The 16,815-nt window shown below is 40.2% G+C and overlaps 1 protein-coding gene across 5 annotated transcripts in view; it reads left to right on the forward strand.

Annotated features, from left to right (window-relative positions):
• PTPRZ1 (protein tyrosine phosphatase receptor type Z1) overlaps positions 1 to 16,815 on the forward strand; it is a 177,992-nt gene that overhangs the window by 148,479 nt on the left and 12,698 nt on the right. For 3 of the 5 annotated variants that reach the window (XM_059171691.1, XM_059171693.1, XM_059171694.1), the window contains 9 exons: positions 1,196 to 1,281; positions 4,173 to 4,193; positions 4,372 to 4,468; positions 7,601 to 7,683; positions 8,969 to 9,103; positions 9,894 to 10,028; positions 11,593 to 11,756; positions 13,582 to 13,717; positions 15,166 to 15,312. In XM_059171691.1, coding sequence (XP_059027674.1) covers positions 1,196 to 1,281; positions 4,173 to 4,193; positions 4,372 to 4,468; positions 7,601 to 7,683; positions 8,969 to 9,103; positions 9,894 to 10,028; positions 11,593 to 11,756; positions 13,582 to 13,717; positions 15,166 to 15,312 — 1,004 coding nt within the window. The remainder of the gene's footprint in view (positions 1 to 1,195; positions 1,282 to 4,172; positions 4,194 to 4,371; positions 4,469 to 7,600; positions 7,684 to 8,968; positions 9,104 to 9,893; positions 10,029 to 11,592; positions 11,757 to 13,581; positions 13,718 to 15,165; positions 15,313 to 16,815) is intronic. The other 2 variants (XM_059171692.1, XM_059171695.1) reach the window with 1 other exon arrangement.

The raw sequence follows: 16,815 nt of genomic DNA on the forward strand, positions 1-16,815 counted from the left end.
CTGTTTGGTTGTGAAAAGAGGTTCACGGTGCAGGATAACATCTATGGGATTGAAGGACCCTTTTGAGAAGAGCTAATGATTTAGATGTGACAAGTTATTTCTGTTTTCTTGTCTAATTATAAAAGCTACTTCCAGGCAAGATCCTTAGGCAGATGTGAAAGCAGAATTACACCTTTGTCTTGTGTTTCTCAAGCTTAACTGGCTAATTCAATTTTAGTATTCAGGTACGCTTATCCAAGAGAGAGAACAGATGGAGCCTACTTTTTAAAAAAATCAACAAATTCTTGGTAACTGAAGCTTAAAAATATTAAATGGCCTAGATGCTGAACATCTGTTGATGTAAATAAGTGTTTCTAGTGAAATGTGTTTGATATTTCCTTGTCAGAGAAATCACTTGTGAAATTGCATACTGTGAACCAGTAATATGTTTAATCTAAGAAAGTCTTTCCGCGGGGGGGGGGGGGGGGGGAACAGAGCCAGTAAAATAATTTGGCCCCTTCACAATTAATTAACAGATCCAATGACTTTGTTTACATAGCATATTTTCAAGTTAGAGTTCTTGAAATCTTACATATTAAAAGTCCCAAAGGTTTTTGGCATAATCCTTAATGAATAGTCTGCATATCAATGTTTTATTTATAGAGAGAAGGAAGAAATGTTTTCACATGTAAACATCTGACTAACTGTAAAACATTAAATTATGTAATTTTATAAAACTGAAATTACACTATATATTAGGTCTAGTTTATGGTAAAATTGAAAATATTTCTACATTTTTTTTTTACCCAGAAATCATATTCATGTTAAATGTGTTAACAAAAATGCAACTCCTACTCATGTTAAAGAAAGTTACCCAAAAAAAGATGCACTCCCTTGATAAGATGTGACACTTTGGTGGTATTCATTATTTAACGTTAAAAACTAATTCTTGTTTCTTCAGAGTGTGAACGGAAAAGAGATTCAAGATCAAATCAGAATTATAAAATGCAAGTTATGATGGATAATAAATTTGGAGGAAAATTGATCATTGTCGCTTAATGTTTCATTGAAAGCTGTAATTACCTTGGGATTGTAGGAATAATTGAACTTTGAAGCTGTTTGAGAAGAAGGCACTTTATAAATTGTATAAGTGAGGGGCATATTCCTTTCTGTTGAATTATCCTTTCCAAACTAATTTTTTTTTTAATTTACTTAGATGATGTTGGAGCAATTCCAATAAAGCACTTTCCAAAGCATGTTGCAGACTTACATGCAAGTAGTGGGTTTACTGAAGAATTTGAGGTATGATTTTAATATGCCTATTTTAAATAATATGGAAAATAGCAAATTTAAAAGATTAAACAGTAGGCTATTTCTTGACTTAAAGACTATTTTCACTTCTAGGAAGAATATTAGTTCTGTAATCACTTATGTGTTTAGATGTGTTATGGTTACCGTATAATTTAGAAAACTGGTTTTCCATTTTAAAAGCCAAGTTATTGTTGTAGATAAAAAACTGCTAATTTCCTCCCATAAAGTACAGAATTCCACTATTCCTCTTTTAACCTGAATTAGTAACACTGACTCCTTTTAATTTTTAAACTATATAAATTATACTAAACTACTAAATTTCATGATTTTCAACCAAAGTACATTTAAACTCTTAGTTGTAAATATTACATCAGTATAAATGCAGAAGCATTTATTATGCAAGGTCTAATAAATATTATTCAAGGTAAAGTCCCATCTTATCCTCAAGAAAATATGCATTTCTAAAAAACATTTGAACTGCACAATCAGTAAAAGTTTTTCTAGTAATATTCCATAAAATGCTTTTCATTAGAAGAGGCAGAGAAATTTGCTGCAAATTTATCATGGCCCACTAAACTATCAGTTAATTTCAAAATGAGGAATCATAAACCCAGAGTTAACAATGACAACCGCACAAACATAAAAAGTTACCATTTTTGAGCACTCCCTAATATACCGGTCCCCACACTAAACTGCTTCTATATTCAATCTTCACCCAGCTCTGGAAGTTGATTTTTATTTCTGTTCATATTAATGATAAAAATCCGCTTCCGTAGAAGTCAGTTAACAACTCCAAAATGGCAGAGCTGGGACCCTTATCATGATGAGCCTTGAGCGATGTCTAGAATCAATGAATCATTATACTGTACACCCGAAACTAATATAACCCTGCATGTTAACTCTACTTCAATTTAAATGAAAAACTAATTAATTTTAAAAAATAGCAGGGCTTGGGATTCAAACCTGGGTCTGTGATTTTCAAACATAATACTTTCCATTCCACCAAACAAGGGATCCTGAGCCTCCCCTCCAGCCCCTCCCCTCTAGGAAACATCACATTGCTTTTCTGTCCACACCACCCCCACAACCCAGAAGTGTTCTACGGACTTCCCTCTTCGAAGCACTTGGAGCTCTGATCCTGATCAGAGGGTGTCCCACTCTCTCCCTTGCACCCAGCAACTGCCTCCCAGGAGTCACAACAGCCAAGATATGTTTAGGGAAGGAAAATGCCATAAATTAGAAAACTTTAAGAAATCAAAAGAAATAGAAGTGAAATGTGATACATTTTCACTAAATTAATAATAATAGAAGCCAATTCATAATTTTTTTAAAGAGAATTGATTTATTTATTTGTCAGAGAGAGAGACTGAGAATGTGAGCACAAGCAGGGAGAGCAGCAGGCTCTGCTGAGCAGGGAGCAGGACTCGATCCCAGGACCACGGGATCATGACCTAAGCTGAAGGCAGACGCTTAAACAACTGAGCCACCCAGGCGTCCCAAACCAATTCATTTAATCTTAAAAGAAATCTTAGTCATTGAGATAGAAAGCAGTATGAGGTAATGACTAAGTAAAATGGAATAATATAAAGAATTACATATTTAAAACATCAAATTATTTTTTCTTACCATAATAGAGACCAGAGGGTAGGTGATGCCGTGTTAACTTACAAAAACTGTTAGACTCGCATCAAACAAATCGTAATTGCAAGAGGGAGAATGTGTCAAGGAGGGGTTTCATTTTCCAGATGTTAAAAACCACAAGGAGAAATAGACAATTTATAATAAAAGTTGCTGATAGCCCATGCACAAAGGCAAATTCAGAGTTTTAATGACTATAAAATCGTTTTCAATATTATTTATCAGTTCACAATAATTAAATTAATAAAATAACCACATTTTTACTCAAAAGTTATTCTTAATTCCATTGCTTTTAACTCACAGTCTAATTCAAGAAAACATTTCATTAACTTAATAATTAGCTTAATAACTAATAAAGCTATGCCTTTTAAGTGGTTCATAATATTAAGTTGTATTTAAATCTAGAGTCAGAATGGCTAACTGCAAAAAAGGCCTGAAAAGCTTATCTATAGGAGGTCTGGGCCATTTGCCGATGGTCAGATTCACGTTTGGGTTATATGCTTTCTCAGAAATTATAAAGCTTTCATGTTATTATCTTAATACTAAATAATCGTAAGTTCCTACGTAATGTATTTAGATAGAAAACATCTCTGAAAAGAATTTTAATTCATTTAAAAAAAATAATTGGCAGAAATAATTTCTCTGAACCCCTCAAAGTTTGAATTAAAAAGAGGTCTACTAATTAAATATGTTGAAAGTAATGCTATCTAAATTTTGTTTCAAAATGATATAGTATATGCAATTTAAAAATTTTTATAAGAATTTTTAATGTTCTGACAGCTCTAAATCTGTTACAAACCACCTAATAGGAAGCTGTTTACTCTTTAAAATTGCTCAAAATAAATAAAAAAATGTGTCACTAATTCAGAGTTTCAAATAGTGCTATAGTGGCCAAATAATACTGTATTTGGATATCAGCAAATCCGATTAATGCAACAAAATGTGTCATCAAATATATGGTGTTTCCCATCTGCATTTTTTATATTCATATTATTATACCACTGTCCCCTTTAAAAAGTGTTATTGTTTTTCCTTTTTACATAATTTTAAGGTTCCCAATTGTTAGAAGTTTTGATTTGCATGCAACTGTTTGAAACATTCCGTTTTGTTACAATTTGACAAATGTATATATTGCATGATCATAGTTTTCCATTGTAAACCTAATATGAACGCTTTTTTTTCTCATTTGTCGTGTGCTGTGGAATTTGATTTCTTTACTTTTTTGGCATTCATTCCCTCATTAGACACTGAAAGAGTTTTACCAGGTAAGGCATTATTTCACTGCATTTTATTTTAGCCAAGAAATAGTTATAACATGTAAAAAAAAAAAAAAGTGTTTTGGGGGATAGCCTGATTTGTTTGTGTTGTCTTCTATGTTATATTTTTAAGGCACTTTGTCTGCAAGGGCAGGTGTTCAAATGTCCTACGTACCTTTCTTTACAGGAAGTGCAGAGCTGTACTGTGGACTTAGGTATCACAGCAGACAGCTCCAATCACCCTGACAACAAGCACAAGAACCGGTACATCAATATCGTTGCCTGTGAGTGTTTTCTCAGCTCTGTCCGGGCTCTGTTAGCGTTGCCAGTCTCAGGGTCTTCCTCGCTGTCCTCACCTCTGCCAGAAGACCTCGGTAGCGCTGTTCTCGGACCTGGGGATCAGGGAATCGGGCTTGTGTGAGCGAGCACGTGGCATTAGAGTCCTCTAACTGAATTACAGCCTGCAATTAACGACAGGTCTCCTTTAAACAAAACAAACTCCAACTGTAGTCAAGGCACTTCTTTAAGCCCCGTGGGCTCTAAATCTGTTCTTAGGATCTCCCTCGTCCTTTCTAGTCCCGAGTCCTGTTTTCACTTGAGATCTGTTTACTTCTAGGTGAATTTACTAACCCAATAGATTTTCTTTAGAATTTATTTTCCCTTCTAGCCTTTTCTTCCCTTTCTTGCCATTCTTCCTGGGGTCTTATAAACGGCGAGTTGTTCTTTTTTATTTCTGCTTTCCCTTTATTTCTTGGCTGTTCTCTCTCTCTCTCTTTTCCCTAGGAGCAGCTGTCTCTTTCGCTTAATACAAATTTATCTGTTTTTTTCCCTATGAAATTTACCGTATTTTTCCATCTTACAGCATCTCATGTTTACTTATGTTCGCTCTTATTTTCCTATATGGTCCCCTCCATCTCTAGAAATCCATCTACAGCCCCTCCCCCAAAACTCATACTCCTCTCCTTCCTTACGGTGGGCCTCCCTGAATCCTATGAACACAGTGTTACCAGCTTGTTTATTTAAGTTCTGGTTCCATCCTGGAAGCCAGTGAAAGTGAAATTGCACTCCTTTTTTTTTTTAAGTTTTTATTTAAATTCCAGTTAGTTAACACACAGTGTGATATTGGTTTCAGGCGTATAATACAGTGATTCAGCACTCGCACACAACACCCAGTGCTCATCACAAGTGCCCTCCTTAATCCCCACCACCCATTTAAGCTATCTCCCCTCCACCTTCCCTGCGGTACCATCAGTGTGTTTCCTATAGTTAAGAGTCTATTTCTTAGTTTGCCCCCCTCTCTCTCTCTTTTCTTCCCTTTCCTCATTTGTTTTCTTCCTCATATTCCATTTATGAGTGAAACCGTATGTATTTGTCTTTCTCTGACTTATTTTACTTAGCATAATGATTTAGTTTCATCCGGGTTGTTGCAAACAGCAAGATTTCATTCTTTTTCTTGGCTAAGTAATATTCCTGTGTGTGTGTGTGTGTGTGTGTGTGTGTGTGTGTGTGTGTGCATACCATTTTTTTCTTTATCCATTCATCAGTCCATGGGCACTTGGGCTATTTCCATAATTTGGCTATTGTAGATAATGCTACTGTAAACCATTGGGGTGCATATATCCCTTTGAATCAGTATTTTTGTATTCTTTGGGTAAATACCTAGTATTGCAATTGCTAGATCATAGGGTAGTTCTATTTTTAACTTTCTGAGGAACCTCCATACTGTTTTCCAGCATGGCTGCACCAACTTGCATTCCTACCAACAGTGCCAGAGGGTTCCCCTTTCTCCACATCCTCTCCAACACCTGTTGTTTCTTGTGTTATTGATTTTAGCCATTCTGACGTGAGGCGAAATCTCACTGTAGTTTTGATTTGCATTTCCCTGATGATCAGTGACAATGAGCATCTTTTCATGTGTCTGTTGGCCTTCTGTATGTCTTCTTTGGATAAGTGTCTGTTCATGTCTTCTGCCCATTTTTTAATTGGATTCTTTGTGTTTTTTGGTGTTGGTTGTTGTTCTTTATATTTTTTGGATACTTCCCATTTTATTATCACATTTTCTTAAGCAGTTTGGATAGTTGCTGCTTCCTTTCCACAGGGATGACACAAATTTTTATTAGAAGGGTTTGGTAGGACATTCTGCTTCATGTTTGTCTTCCTCAATGGAAGCAGCTTTCCTGGCTGCACATAAAAATTCACCGGCTGCTTGGACAGGGTGAGGTTGTTTAACTCTTCCCTCTGCAAGCTAAGTAGAAAACACCTACCACGGAATTCAGAAGGGGATGGACACTAACATTTGTTGCACACCTTCTATGGACCTGACTCTGTAAATACATGATTTCATTTAATCCTTGAAATGACCTGGCACATAGATAATCACAGTCCTATTGTAGAAATGAAGAAAATTTACCCAGTAATACCTCTCTAAAAATTCTAGAACCAAAATACACCAAAAAATAGGTCAGCCTGGCATCAAACCTATCTTTCCATTGCCATATCTCGGTTGCTACAGCCGTTCCCTGCTCTCCGAGCTGCTGTTGTCCTAGAAGCAGTAATAACCCAGGATGTCTCTCTACTGTCCCAGTTTGGACTGTAGTCACTTTTTTTTTTTTTTTTAATTCATGTCTTCATTCTTGAAAAGAATAAATAAATTCTGCCCCATGAAACTACCAATTTTCCTTCCAGAAGCACTTCCCTTTCTTATCATGTCATTCCTCCAAATGCATATAATTTCTCTGTAGAACTGAAGTTAATCTCAAAGTCCCCATTTCAGCTCATTTTCATTTCCACAGTTCGCCGGAGTTACCGTCCTTTCGCCGGACAGCCATTCTCCTGCCTCACTGTGCGCAGCAGCTCTTTGAGGTTGTGCTCTTGAACAAGCTGTTGGCTAGAACCCTTTATAGAAACTTCCCAAGTCCCTTCTACTTCCCTCTCGACTCTCTCTTCCTCCACCAGCCTCCAGTTCGGGAGTGTATAGGCTGCCATCCTTCCTTAGCTTTCTGAAACACCCTCCGACACGCTTCTCTCCCTCTCAGTGGCTCTCCGCTGTTCACAGCCCCAAGATCCATCCTTAGAAACGCATCTAAGACGCCAATGTCACCTTCCAACCTTTATGAATATGTTTATTATCATCCCAAAGCCACACAATCTCTGTCTTCAAGTCCCCCCTCATGCTTTTCACCTCCCTTGATGCCCAAGCATTTTTTTCTGGACAGAAGTCCATGCTCATGATCTGGATTAGACAACTTGCTGAAGGATTGGTCTTTGTCATCTCCGTATTGCCATAAAGCCTATGAAAAGTAAATTATATTTGCACTTATTTCAATTGTATTTGATGTATTGTTATGTAAACATATGACCTTCATGCTGAAAAGTAGTCCATGGTATAGTGAAATATTTTCTTTTTCTTATTACAGATGATCATAGTAGGGTTAAGCTTGCACAACTTGCTGAGAAAGATGGCAAACTGACTGATTACATCAATGCCAATTATGTTGACGTAAGCATGCTTCAATTGAAACATTTATGAAATTGTGTTGAACTATGAGTTTACTATACCACTGAGTTCTACTTACATGGTGCTTAATGCATGGGTTGTATGATAGATAATAGAAGATGCAAATCAGCAATAGGACATTCCATGGGTAATGGATTTCCGATTGAACCTTGCCCTGCTTCCTCTTGTGGGTGAGAGGTCATTCAGGTTGGAAATGAATGTTCAAGGTAGAATGTTTATATATGTTTGGATAGGTTTAAAACTCCTTAAATGTGAGGGATAGGACAGCCACTTATTTTGAATGTCCCACAGTTCCCAGCCAAATATTGTCTCGATAGCACATGATCAGCAAATCCTGATGGAGAGATTCCCAAGGCAGTCCTGGCTAAAAGGCAAACATGTGATCACTAAACCAGCTATCGACCTTATCATCTCTGGCACTTCTCAGGATACCAAGTTATGTGGGACTTATTAGAGCTCTCCGGAGACCACAGACCACTGACTAAGTTGACTGGTTTTTCACTGTGATCAATTGCATGTCAGAGGAGCTCAGTTATTTTCCTGACCCTGACCTCGCAGTCTAGCTGCCTTCGAGTTCAGTCTGTGTGGAACAGTTAATTCGAAGTGAGCACCACATAAAAACATACAGCAGATTTGGTAGAGGCAGCTGCCCCTTGTTTCCGGAGGGTGAAGTGTGTGCATCACATCCAGCACGGGCTTTGGGGGTTAGAACCAGTTTTGCATTCCACCCTGTCCCTGAGTGGCCAGGAAAGCTCGGAAAGCTGCTTAACTCCCCTGAGCTTCTCCCCATCTCCAGATCAAGGGTGATGCTTCCATTTTGCAAGGATTTGGGTAACTGTCTGTAAAACATCTGGGGTGCCAGTGAGAGCTTGGTGGAGGGTAGCTGGCAGTGATCAGCCCGGCTCAGAACCAGCAGGGAGACGAGATTTCCCAACTCTATAGATTGCTGAGCCGCAGATGCCTTTCAAAGCATCACAATTAAAGACCCGCGTAGTAGATAGACTTAGATTAAATGTACTTAGACTAAAGGTGTAGAGAAGAGTGTCTGTATCAAAGCAAAGACAAATTTTTTTTTTCCAAAAGGTCGTAGTTAAAGATTTGCTGTCTTTGCTAGTACTACCAAGTTTCTCCACCATTGCAGGATTCTTTTTTATGGTTTCTCTTTATAGAAGAAAATGTACTGTCCTTAAAAGCATATATATTGAACAGCAAAAATGGTAGAGAATCAGTAATTTAGTAAAAAAGTGATTGTCATTTGTTTCTTTAGGGTTACAACAGACCAAAAGCTTACATTGCTGCCCAAGGCCCACTGAAATCCACAGCCGAAGATTTCTGGAGAATGATATGGGAGCACAACGTGGAAGTTATCGTCATGATAACCAACCTCGTGGAGAAAGGAAGGGTATGTAGGTAATCTATTATCTCATCCCCCAAATAGTACTCAGAAGTGCTTTAAGTTGCTTTTAATAGAGTCAACATCAGGAAGCAGCAGAAATTAAGAAGGCTAATCAGGATTCCTTTCTAGTAAGTATGACAGCTGAAAGGAAACTTAACGTTGTAGGATGGCAAGTTTCATATAAATCAAGCTATCTGCTATTTATTTTTTTTAGTATTTATTTATTCTTAGTAAAAGAGGGAGTGGGGGGGCAGGGTGTAGGGGAGAGGGGGAGAGAGAGAGAGAGAATCCTTAAGCAGACTCCCCACTGACCATGGAGCCAGATGCAGGGCCTGATCCTAGGACCATGTGATCACGACCTGAGTGGAAATCCAGAGTCCAACAGTTAACTGATTGAGCCACCCAGGCGCCCCCTAGCTGTCTGCTACTTAAATGCATTCTTCATACAGTGAGAAAATGGGGCTGGTTGCAAAGCAGTGCAGAGTGAAATAGATTTTAATTCCCTGCAGCTGGATTCTAGTTCTGCTTCATAGTGACTCAGTACATCTGGCCTCCCTTTCCTCATCTGAAAGGGGAAGTTTGGACCAGATCCTTTCAAGTCTTTCAGCTCTGTAATTCTCTCCCCAGTCTCCCTAAAAATCCCTAAAACTCTTTTCACATAGAGAGAAAAGAAACTGTTTGGAAGAGTGAGGGAGTCCATTCCTGTCCCGCTGTTAGACTTCTGCTGATTTCAGGGACAGCTCTTACATCGAGCATCTGAAATAGGGAAATAGCATCTTTACTTTCTCGTTTGCAGAGAAAATGTGACCAGTACTGGCCTGCTGATGGTAGCGAAGAGTATGGGAACTTTCTGGTCACTCAGAAGAGTGTTCAAATGCTTGCCTATTATACTGTGAGGAGTTTTACTTTAAGAAACACAAAGATAAAAAAGGTGAGTCCACAAATGAAGGACATCGTCAGTTGAGTAATACATCTGGTGTTTTTTTAAGTGAGCCGGTGGTACAAGCAAACAGGCAGAAAAGGTAGAGAATTAAAGGCATTAAGAGTTCTTATCACAGCCACATCTCATCCTCAGAGGCGTCTGCGAGGTCCTAAGGGCCCACCATGGCTTTGGAGCCACACTGGTCATGGTGCCGGTGGTTGCTGTCAGTGAGGCAAAAATGAAGGTTCCTGCTCCTCGTGAGAACTGCACCTCCAACTAAAAATACCACAGATGGAAACAAGGAAGGAAAGAAAAACAATGACATAAATCAGAGTTCTGCAGAGAAACGTGTTGTTGTGTGTGTGTGTGTGTGTGTGTGTGTGTTTGTGTGTGGTATGTGATGGACATTGAGAGAGAAGGTTTTTCTTTTTTTAAAGATTTTATTTATTTATTTGACACAGAGAGAGAGATCACAAGTAGGCAGAGAAAGGAGGAAGCAGACTCCCTGCTGAGCAGAGAGCCCGATGTGGGGCTCGATCCCAGGACCCTGAGATCATGACCTGAGCCGAAGGCAGAGACTTAACCCATTGAGCCATCCAGGCGCCCCGAGAGAGAGATTTTTTTTAAGGTTTTATTTATTTTATTTTAGAGAGAGAGTGTGTGTGTGAGTGGGAGGAGAGAAAGAGGGAGAAAATCCCCAGCAGACTGTGTGCTGAGCTTGGAGCCCAGCACTGGGCTAAATGACTCGGAGATCATGACCAAGAGTCAGACACTCAGTTGAGCCTCCCCGCACCCTGAGAGAGAGAGATTTTAAAGGAATTGACTTCACACCAGAAATTCAGGCAACATTTTTATGTTTTAATCACAAAGAAAATTCCTTCTTCAGGAAACCTCAGTCTTTATTCTAAAGGCCTTCAGTCAGTTGGAGAAAGCCTACCCACATCACTGAGTGTGACCTGCTGTGCTCGAAACCTATTAATTTAATGTTAATCACACCTAAAAAGTACCTTGACAAGGAGGAGCCTGTGGCTGGCTCAGTCAGTAGAGCCTGCGAGTCTTGATTTCAGGGTTGTGAACACCCACATGGGGTGTAGAGATGACTTTAAAAATAAAATCTTTAGGGGCGCCTGGGTGGCTCAGTGGGTTAAAGCCTCTGCCTTTGGCTCAGGTCATGATCCCAGGGTCCTGGGTTGGAGCCCCGAATCGGGCTCTCTGCTCAGCAGGGAGCCTGCTCCCCCACCCCCCGCCTGCCTCTCTGCCTGCTTGTGATCTCTGTCTGTCAAATAAATAAATAAAATCTTAAAAATAAATAAAATAAAATCTTAAAAAAAAGAAGAGAGAAATCCTGATGGGAACCTCTGGCATGACTGGTATTTGGCCAAACTACTAATCACCATAGGCTAGTCCAATTCACACGTGCAAGTAACCATCACGAGCGACCGCGTATTTTTGTACCTCCCTCTGTGCCACCGAACTCCGGCTGCTGTTCAAGGACCGGTGCGTGTGCATGTGTGTGTTTGCGGGCGCGCACATCTGCATGGGCTCCTGTGACCAGCTCTCTGAACCCTTGCAGGGCTCCCAGAAGGGACGACCCAGCGGGCGTGTGGTTACACAGTACCACTACACTCAGTGGCCCGACATGGGGGTGCCGGAGGACTCGCTGCCCGTGCTGACCTTCGTGCGAAAGGCATCCCACGCCAAGCGCCACGCGGTGGGGCCCGTCGTTGTCCACTGCAGGTGAGTCTCAGAGCCACGTTTCAAAACCCACACAGTGGCTTCTGCTAACAAAGAGGGAATCGAGGAACAAAAGTTTTACCAAAATCAGGATGATTTTGTGGAGTGAGGGCGGTGAGAGTGCATGCCCATTTTCAAAAGCTTTGACCGTTAGGACATGATATACCAGACTCAGAGTTTGATTGCTGAACATTTCAAGGCACCAGATACTTTTTTATGATGTTTATTATTCTGTTGAACTGTTGAATTGGATTTTAACGTATTAAATGTGTGAGGCAGGAGGAACAATGTTTTGTCATTAAAGAAACGTTTATTACGACATAATGTCATAGGATAAAAGTGCTTGGGACATTCTCTTGTAGAGTTGTTATGTCAGGTTTATATGAGAGAAACCAAAAGGCACAGAGGGTGAAGAATTTGGCAAAATACTTTTAAGTTGTTTTTAAACAGTTTGGGATCAAAATTCTTTTCTCATTTTTTTAGTTCTCTCCAATGTATTAAGGTGTTATCAACTCATCTGTACTCAATTACTTTATTTCCAAGGCTAATTTGATGAAGAGATAGAAGGATATTTCAGACAAAGAGAAAAAAAATGTGTCAGAGGTTTTAATCAAATATTTTTCAGTTAAAATAAAAATAACAGGGCACCTTGGTGCCTCAGTCATTAAGCGTCTGCCTTCAGCTCAGGTCATGATCCCAGGGTTCTGGGATCAAGCCCCGCATCAGGCTCCCTGCTCAGTGGGAAGCCTGCTTCTCCCTCTCCCTCTCCCCCTGCTTTTCTCTCTCACCGTTTCTCTCTCTGTCAAATAAATAAATAAAATCTTTAAAAGAAAATAACAGTTAACATTTCCTGATTGTGTGCCAAGCTTTCTGACCACACAAATCAAGCTGATTTCTATGTACACTATTTTTATCAAAGCGACGTGTGTTTTTACAGAAGTAAGTGTTTTCCTTTGATAAACAGCTTATCTGACACATTCTAATTATCTATCTCAGGAGTTATCCTCAAAGTTTGAGAGACCTATCTTGAGTTTTTTCATCTGTTAGCCTCATGATAAGCTGAGAGAAGGAGGAAAATGCAAGAAGAAGAGCTCTGAAGGTCAGGGATTGTTTCTTAGCAAATGGAGGAGGACCAGGGTATTGTGAGGAGCAGGTGCTAATTTTCCACTCTAGCACTTCCTCCTTGTCGGGGATTTGAAAAGACTCCCTGTCTCTGAATTCCGTCCCTCCGGTAGAGGCTTTGAAGAAGTCCATAGATAATGGCCCTTTAGAAATGACTGAAGTTATGCTTTATTCCTCACAATCTCCCTGAAACGATATTTTCAGCTGAAAGCCTTATCAAATTCTTTTTCCAATTAATGTGAAAACCTTTACACAAACATGTCTGCCCGGCAACACAGACCCAGGACCTCTTCTTTTCAGAGTTGGGTGAAGCTGATGCTTTCATTTTCCTCAGATGAAGTGTCTAGTTGCTGGGCTCTGATACGGAATGTTTGCAGTCTCTATCCTATATGATGATTAATAAATGCAATTACTGAAAACCTTAGACTCTCGAAGGAGTGAATGAATGAATTAAAAATCTCCCACAGAAATAGGCTGTTTTACAGTTTGACCTGTAGCCCCACATTAGAAAGCAAACAATTCGTTACTTGAGGCATTGTGCTTAACAACGAAACCGTTTGGTTTGGGATTGCTAAATTATGTATTATGTGGCTCAGTCGCTTGGGGAAGAAAATCATTTTAATTTCCAAGATAGCCAGGAGTGACCTGTCTTCAAATGTACCTAATGCTTGACGTTGAAGCGGTTCTTGCTTTGCGTCCTCTCCAGCGCCGGGGTAGGAAGAACGGGCACGTACATCGTGCTAGACAGTATGTTGCAGCAGATTCAGCAGGAAGGAACCGTCAACGTGTTTGGCTTCCTAAAGCACATTCGTTCGCAAAGAAACTATTTGGTGCAGACCGAGGTATGAGAAAAAGGATCCTTGTTCTTGTTGTTGTTGTTCTTCCCCTCCCCCAACAAGAAGGACACTATTTATCGAAGGGCTGGAGGTGTCACAAGATGCTAAGCCTGGATGGACCAGACTTTGTTTTACTGGGTTGAGTCCTCTCATAGGGCTTCTGTATTAAAGTACTGCCAGGTGGGGGTGCTGACAACAACGGAAACGTCCTGCCTTACAGTTCTAGGGGATAAAAGTCCAAAAGCAAGGTGCTGGCAGAGCCATGCTGTGTCTGGAACCTCGAGAGGATGATTCTCCCCGGTCTGAGTTTCTGGTAGCCCTGCCTGTTCTGGGCGGTAGCAGCCTGCCTTCTTTCCGTCTCTGCCTCCATCTTCCCAGGGCTGTCTTCTCTGTCTGTGTGTCCAAATTCCTTTTTCTTAGAAGAGCGACAGTCACTACCTCATCTTGACTAGTTGCATCTGCGGCAAACTTGTTTACAAACACGGTCACATTCTGAGGTCCTGGTTGGGGGTGGTTAGGGCTTCAACATGTCTTTTGGGGGGACACAATTCAACCCATGACACGAGGTAATTGCAGTATATGTCCTAGATGGACCAGCTACATTTTGTCTATTTAGTGACCAAATGGGGAATAACTCTGAAATGACACTGATGACAGAGAAGATTAAAAAAAAAAGAGTCAGTGGATCAGGTAGCGCCCCTCCCTGGTAGCAAAACCTCAGATTTTTCCTGAATATAGTGAGTAAGTACATTCACTTTCATATTTTAGAAGTATGAGTTATGCTTAAATTATATCCCTTTTTAAGCCCATATAGTGTATATGATGCAGGACAAAAGTCTGTATATTTGTATTTTTTCCTCCTGTTTCTAAATAAAAATGAATTTAAGTTGGAAAGTATGTATGGCAGCTTGAGAGCAATCAGAGACAAATGGCCATGTGGGTGATAATCAAACCAAATAAACTTCATTCCATGGAAGAGATGACACTGTAGTCAGATTAGACCAGGGAAGAGTCCCATACAGGAAATAAGCGACAACTATTAAAAACTGTACGTAAAAGTGCAGTACGTTATATAGGACTGGCTAAAAGGAGACTTGGAATGGACAGAAGAAGAAGACCCATGAGAAACACAGAATCAAGAAAGTCCTCATGCAAAACATGGAAGCAGGTGGCAGGTTTGAAGGCTGGGCAGAGTGCATTGTTTTCTCTCTTTCCCACCAACGCCAACACACACGAAGGAAAGAAATGAGGGGCGAGAAGAGTTGTGTTGTCTCTTGACTGCTTCCTCTCCTACATCTGATTACCTGCCAGGTCCAGTAAGCAATCTTCTGTGGGTCCATCCCTGCCATTATGTAGGACTCTTTTTGTCCATCAGTGAAAAATATCAAGTTTTGTACTTCAGTATGTTTAAAGAAAACCTGGAATAATGTTCCCCTTTGTCATTGTTTTGCCAGGAACAGTATGTCTTCATTCACGATGCTCTGGTTGAGGCCATACTTAGCAAAGAGACTGAAGTGCCAGACAGCCACATTCATGCCTATGTCAACACGCTCCTCATTCCTGGACCAACAGGCAAAACGAAGCTGGAGAAACAATTCAAGGTGAGTTCTCTTGGAAGCCTCTTGGATGCTACCATTCAATTAAGTGTTCCTGCATCTTCTTATTTGAGTTGACAAGGCCATGTGGGTGGGTTCAGAGCACAGTTGGTGCAGTGCCTTTGTGGTGTTCTTTACAGTGGGCAACAAAGCCACATGGTGAATTTCAAGGAGAATCTTAATTTTGACTAGCAAGAAGAAAAGTTCTCAAGAACTCTAGATTAATGTTTGCAACGGCAAACTTGGTCCAAGAAAGGAGGACACAGAGCATAACAGAAGGGACAGGCAGACCTCCTAATACAGACTGCAGAAGTGCTCTTTTCCCTTTGAAAAACCCAGACCACTTCACAACGAGTGATCCGGCTCAGGCTGTTCATGCCACTCGTGGGGAAAATTCTGTCTCACTTGAAGGCTCTAGACTAGAGAAGAGGCCACCCCAGAACAATAGCTCTTCAACCCCAATTTCTCCCACCTACCTTGTTACAAGGTAGTGAGCTAGAGAAGGGAGTATGTTTTGTTCGATACCATACCTTCTACAATCCTAGTTCTCTGGCTTCCAGAAATCTGTCAGCAAAGAATTCAGAAAGTAGATCTTACGGGACCCTGTAGCTATGCTAGGGAGATTTGCCTAGTTGTGGTTTGCCCACAGAATGGATATCCTAACCTCTTCCTTCCCAGGATTCCCAGAGAAACAGGGCCAGTTTCTGAAGAAGGTATATCTAGGAAAAAAATCGAAGGACCCTGGAAAAACCCAGGAGAGTGAACAAAGCTTGAGATCTCAGGGTGGTGGTTTTCATCTTCTCTCCACCCTACAACATAAAAGATATTAGTCACTAAGAATTCCTTTTGATTTTGTGTCTATCAGTCAGCACCTCTTGTGCCTTTGGAGAAGTAAAGAAAGATGAGAGGTGAATGCTGTGCTTTGAACCTCCCGACAGGAAGATATAAATGTTTTTATTCAGCAAAGCTTATCTGAGTGACAACGGAACACTGAAGAAAGAGAAAGTATGAAGTTTGGCTTCCAGAAATAGATAATAAAGGAGTATAAAACATAAACATTAGGTTGTTAGGATAGCTTTCTTCTAAATTAAAAAATGTAAATTTTTTTTTCATTTTCAACATAATTCTTTTAGCATGACTTACCCCTACGCAACTGCGTAAAAGAATTGATATGGCTTATGTTAGATAACCCAGGATCAAAATGGAAAGATCAACTCTGAGGCCAGAAGCTTAATTAAGAGAGGGACATTTGACTCTTTCCTCTTCACGCCTAACTGCGGAGATACAGAGTGTGTGTGTGTGTGTGTGTGCGCACGCGCGCGAGCATAAGATATTGGTCATTCAGGTTTCTCCACAGATACAGTTCCTTGAAGTAAGTTACATGTCTGTTTATTTCTGGGTATTTATCTGCAGAAAACAAAAACACTAACTCAAAAGGATACCTGCACTCTTATGGTCACTGCAGCATTATTTACGGTCGCTAAGATATGGGAATAACCTAAGTGCCCA

The sequence above is a fragment of the Mustela lutreola genome, chromosome 4 (genome assembly GCF_030435805.1).
Source record: "Mustela lutreola isolate mMusLut2 chromosome 4, mMusLut2.pri, whole genome shotgun sequence".
Lineage (NCBI taxonomy): Eukaryota > Metazoa > Chordata > Mammalia > Carnivora > Mustelidae > Mustela > Mustela lutreola.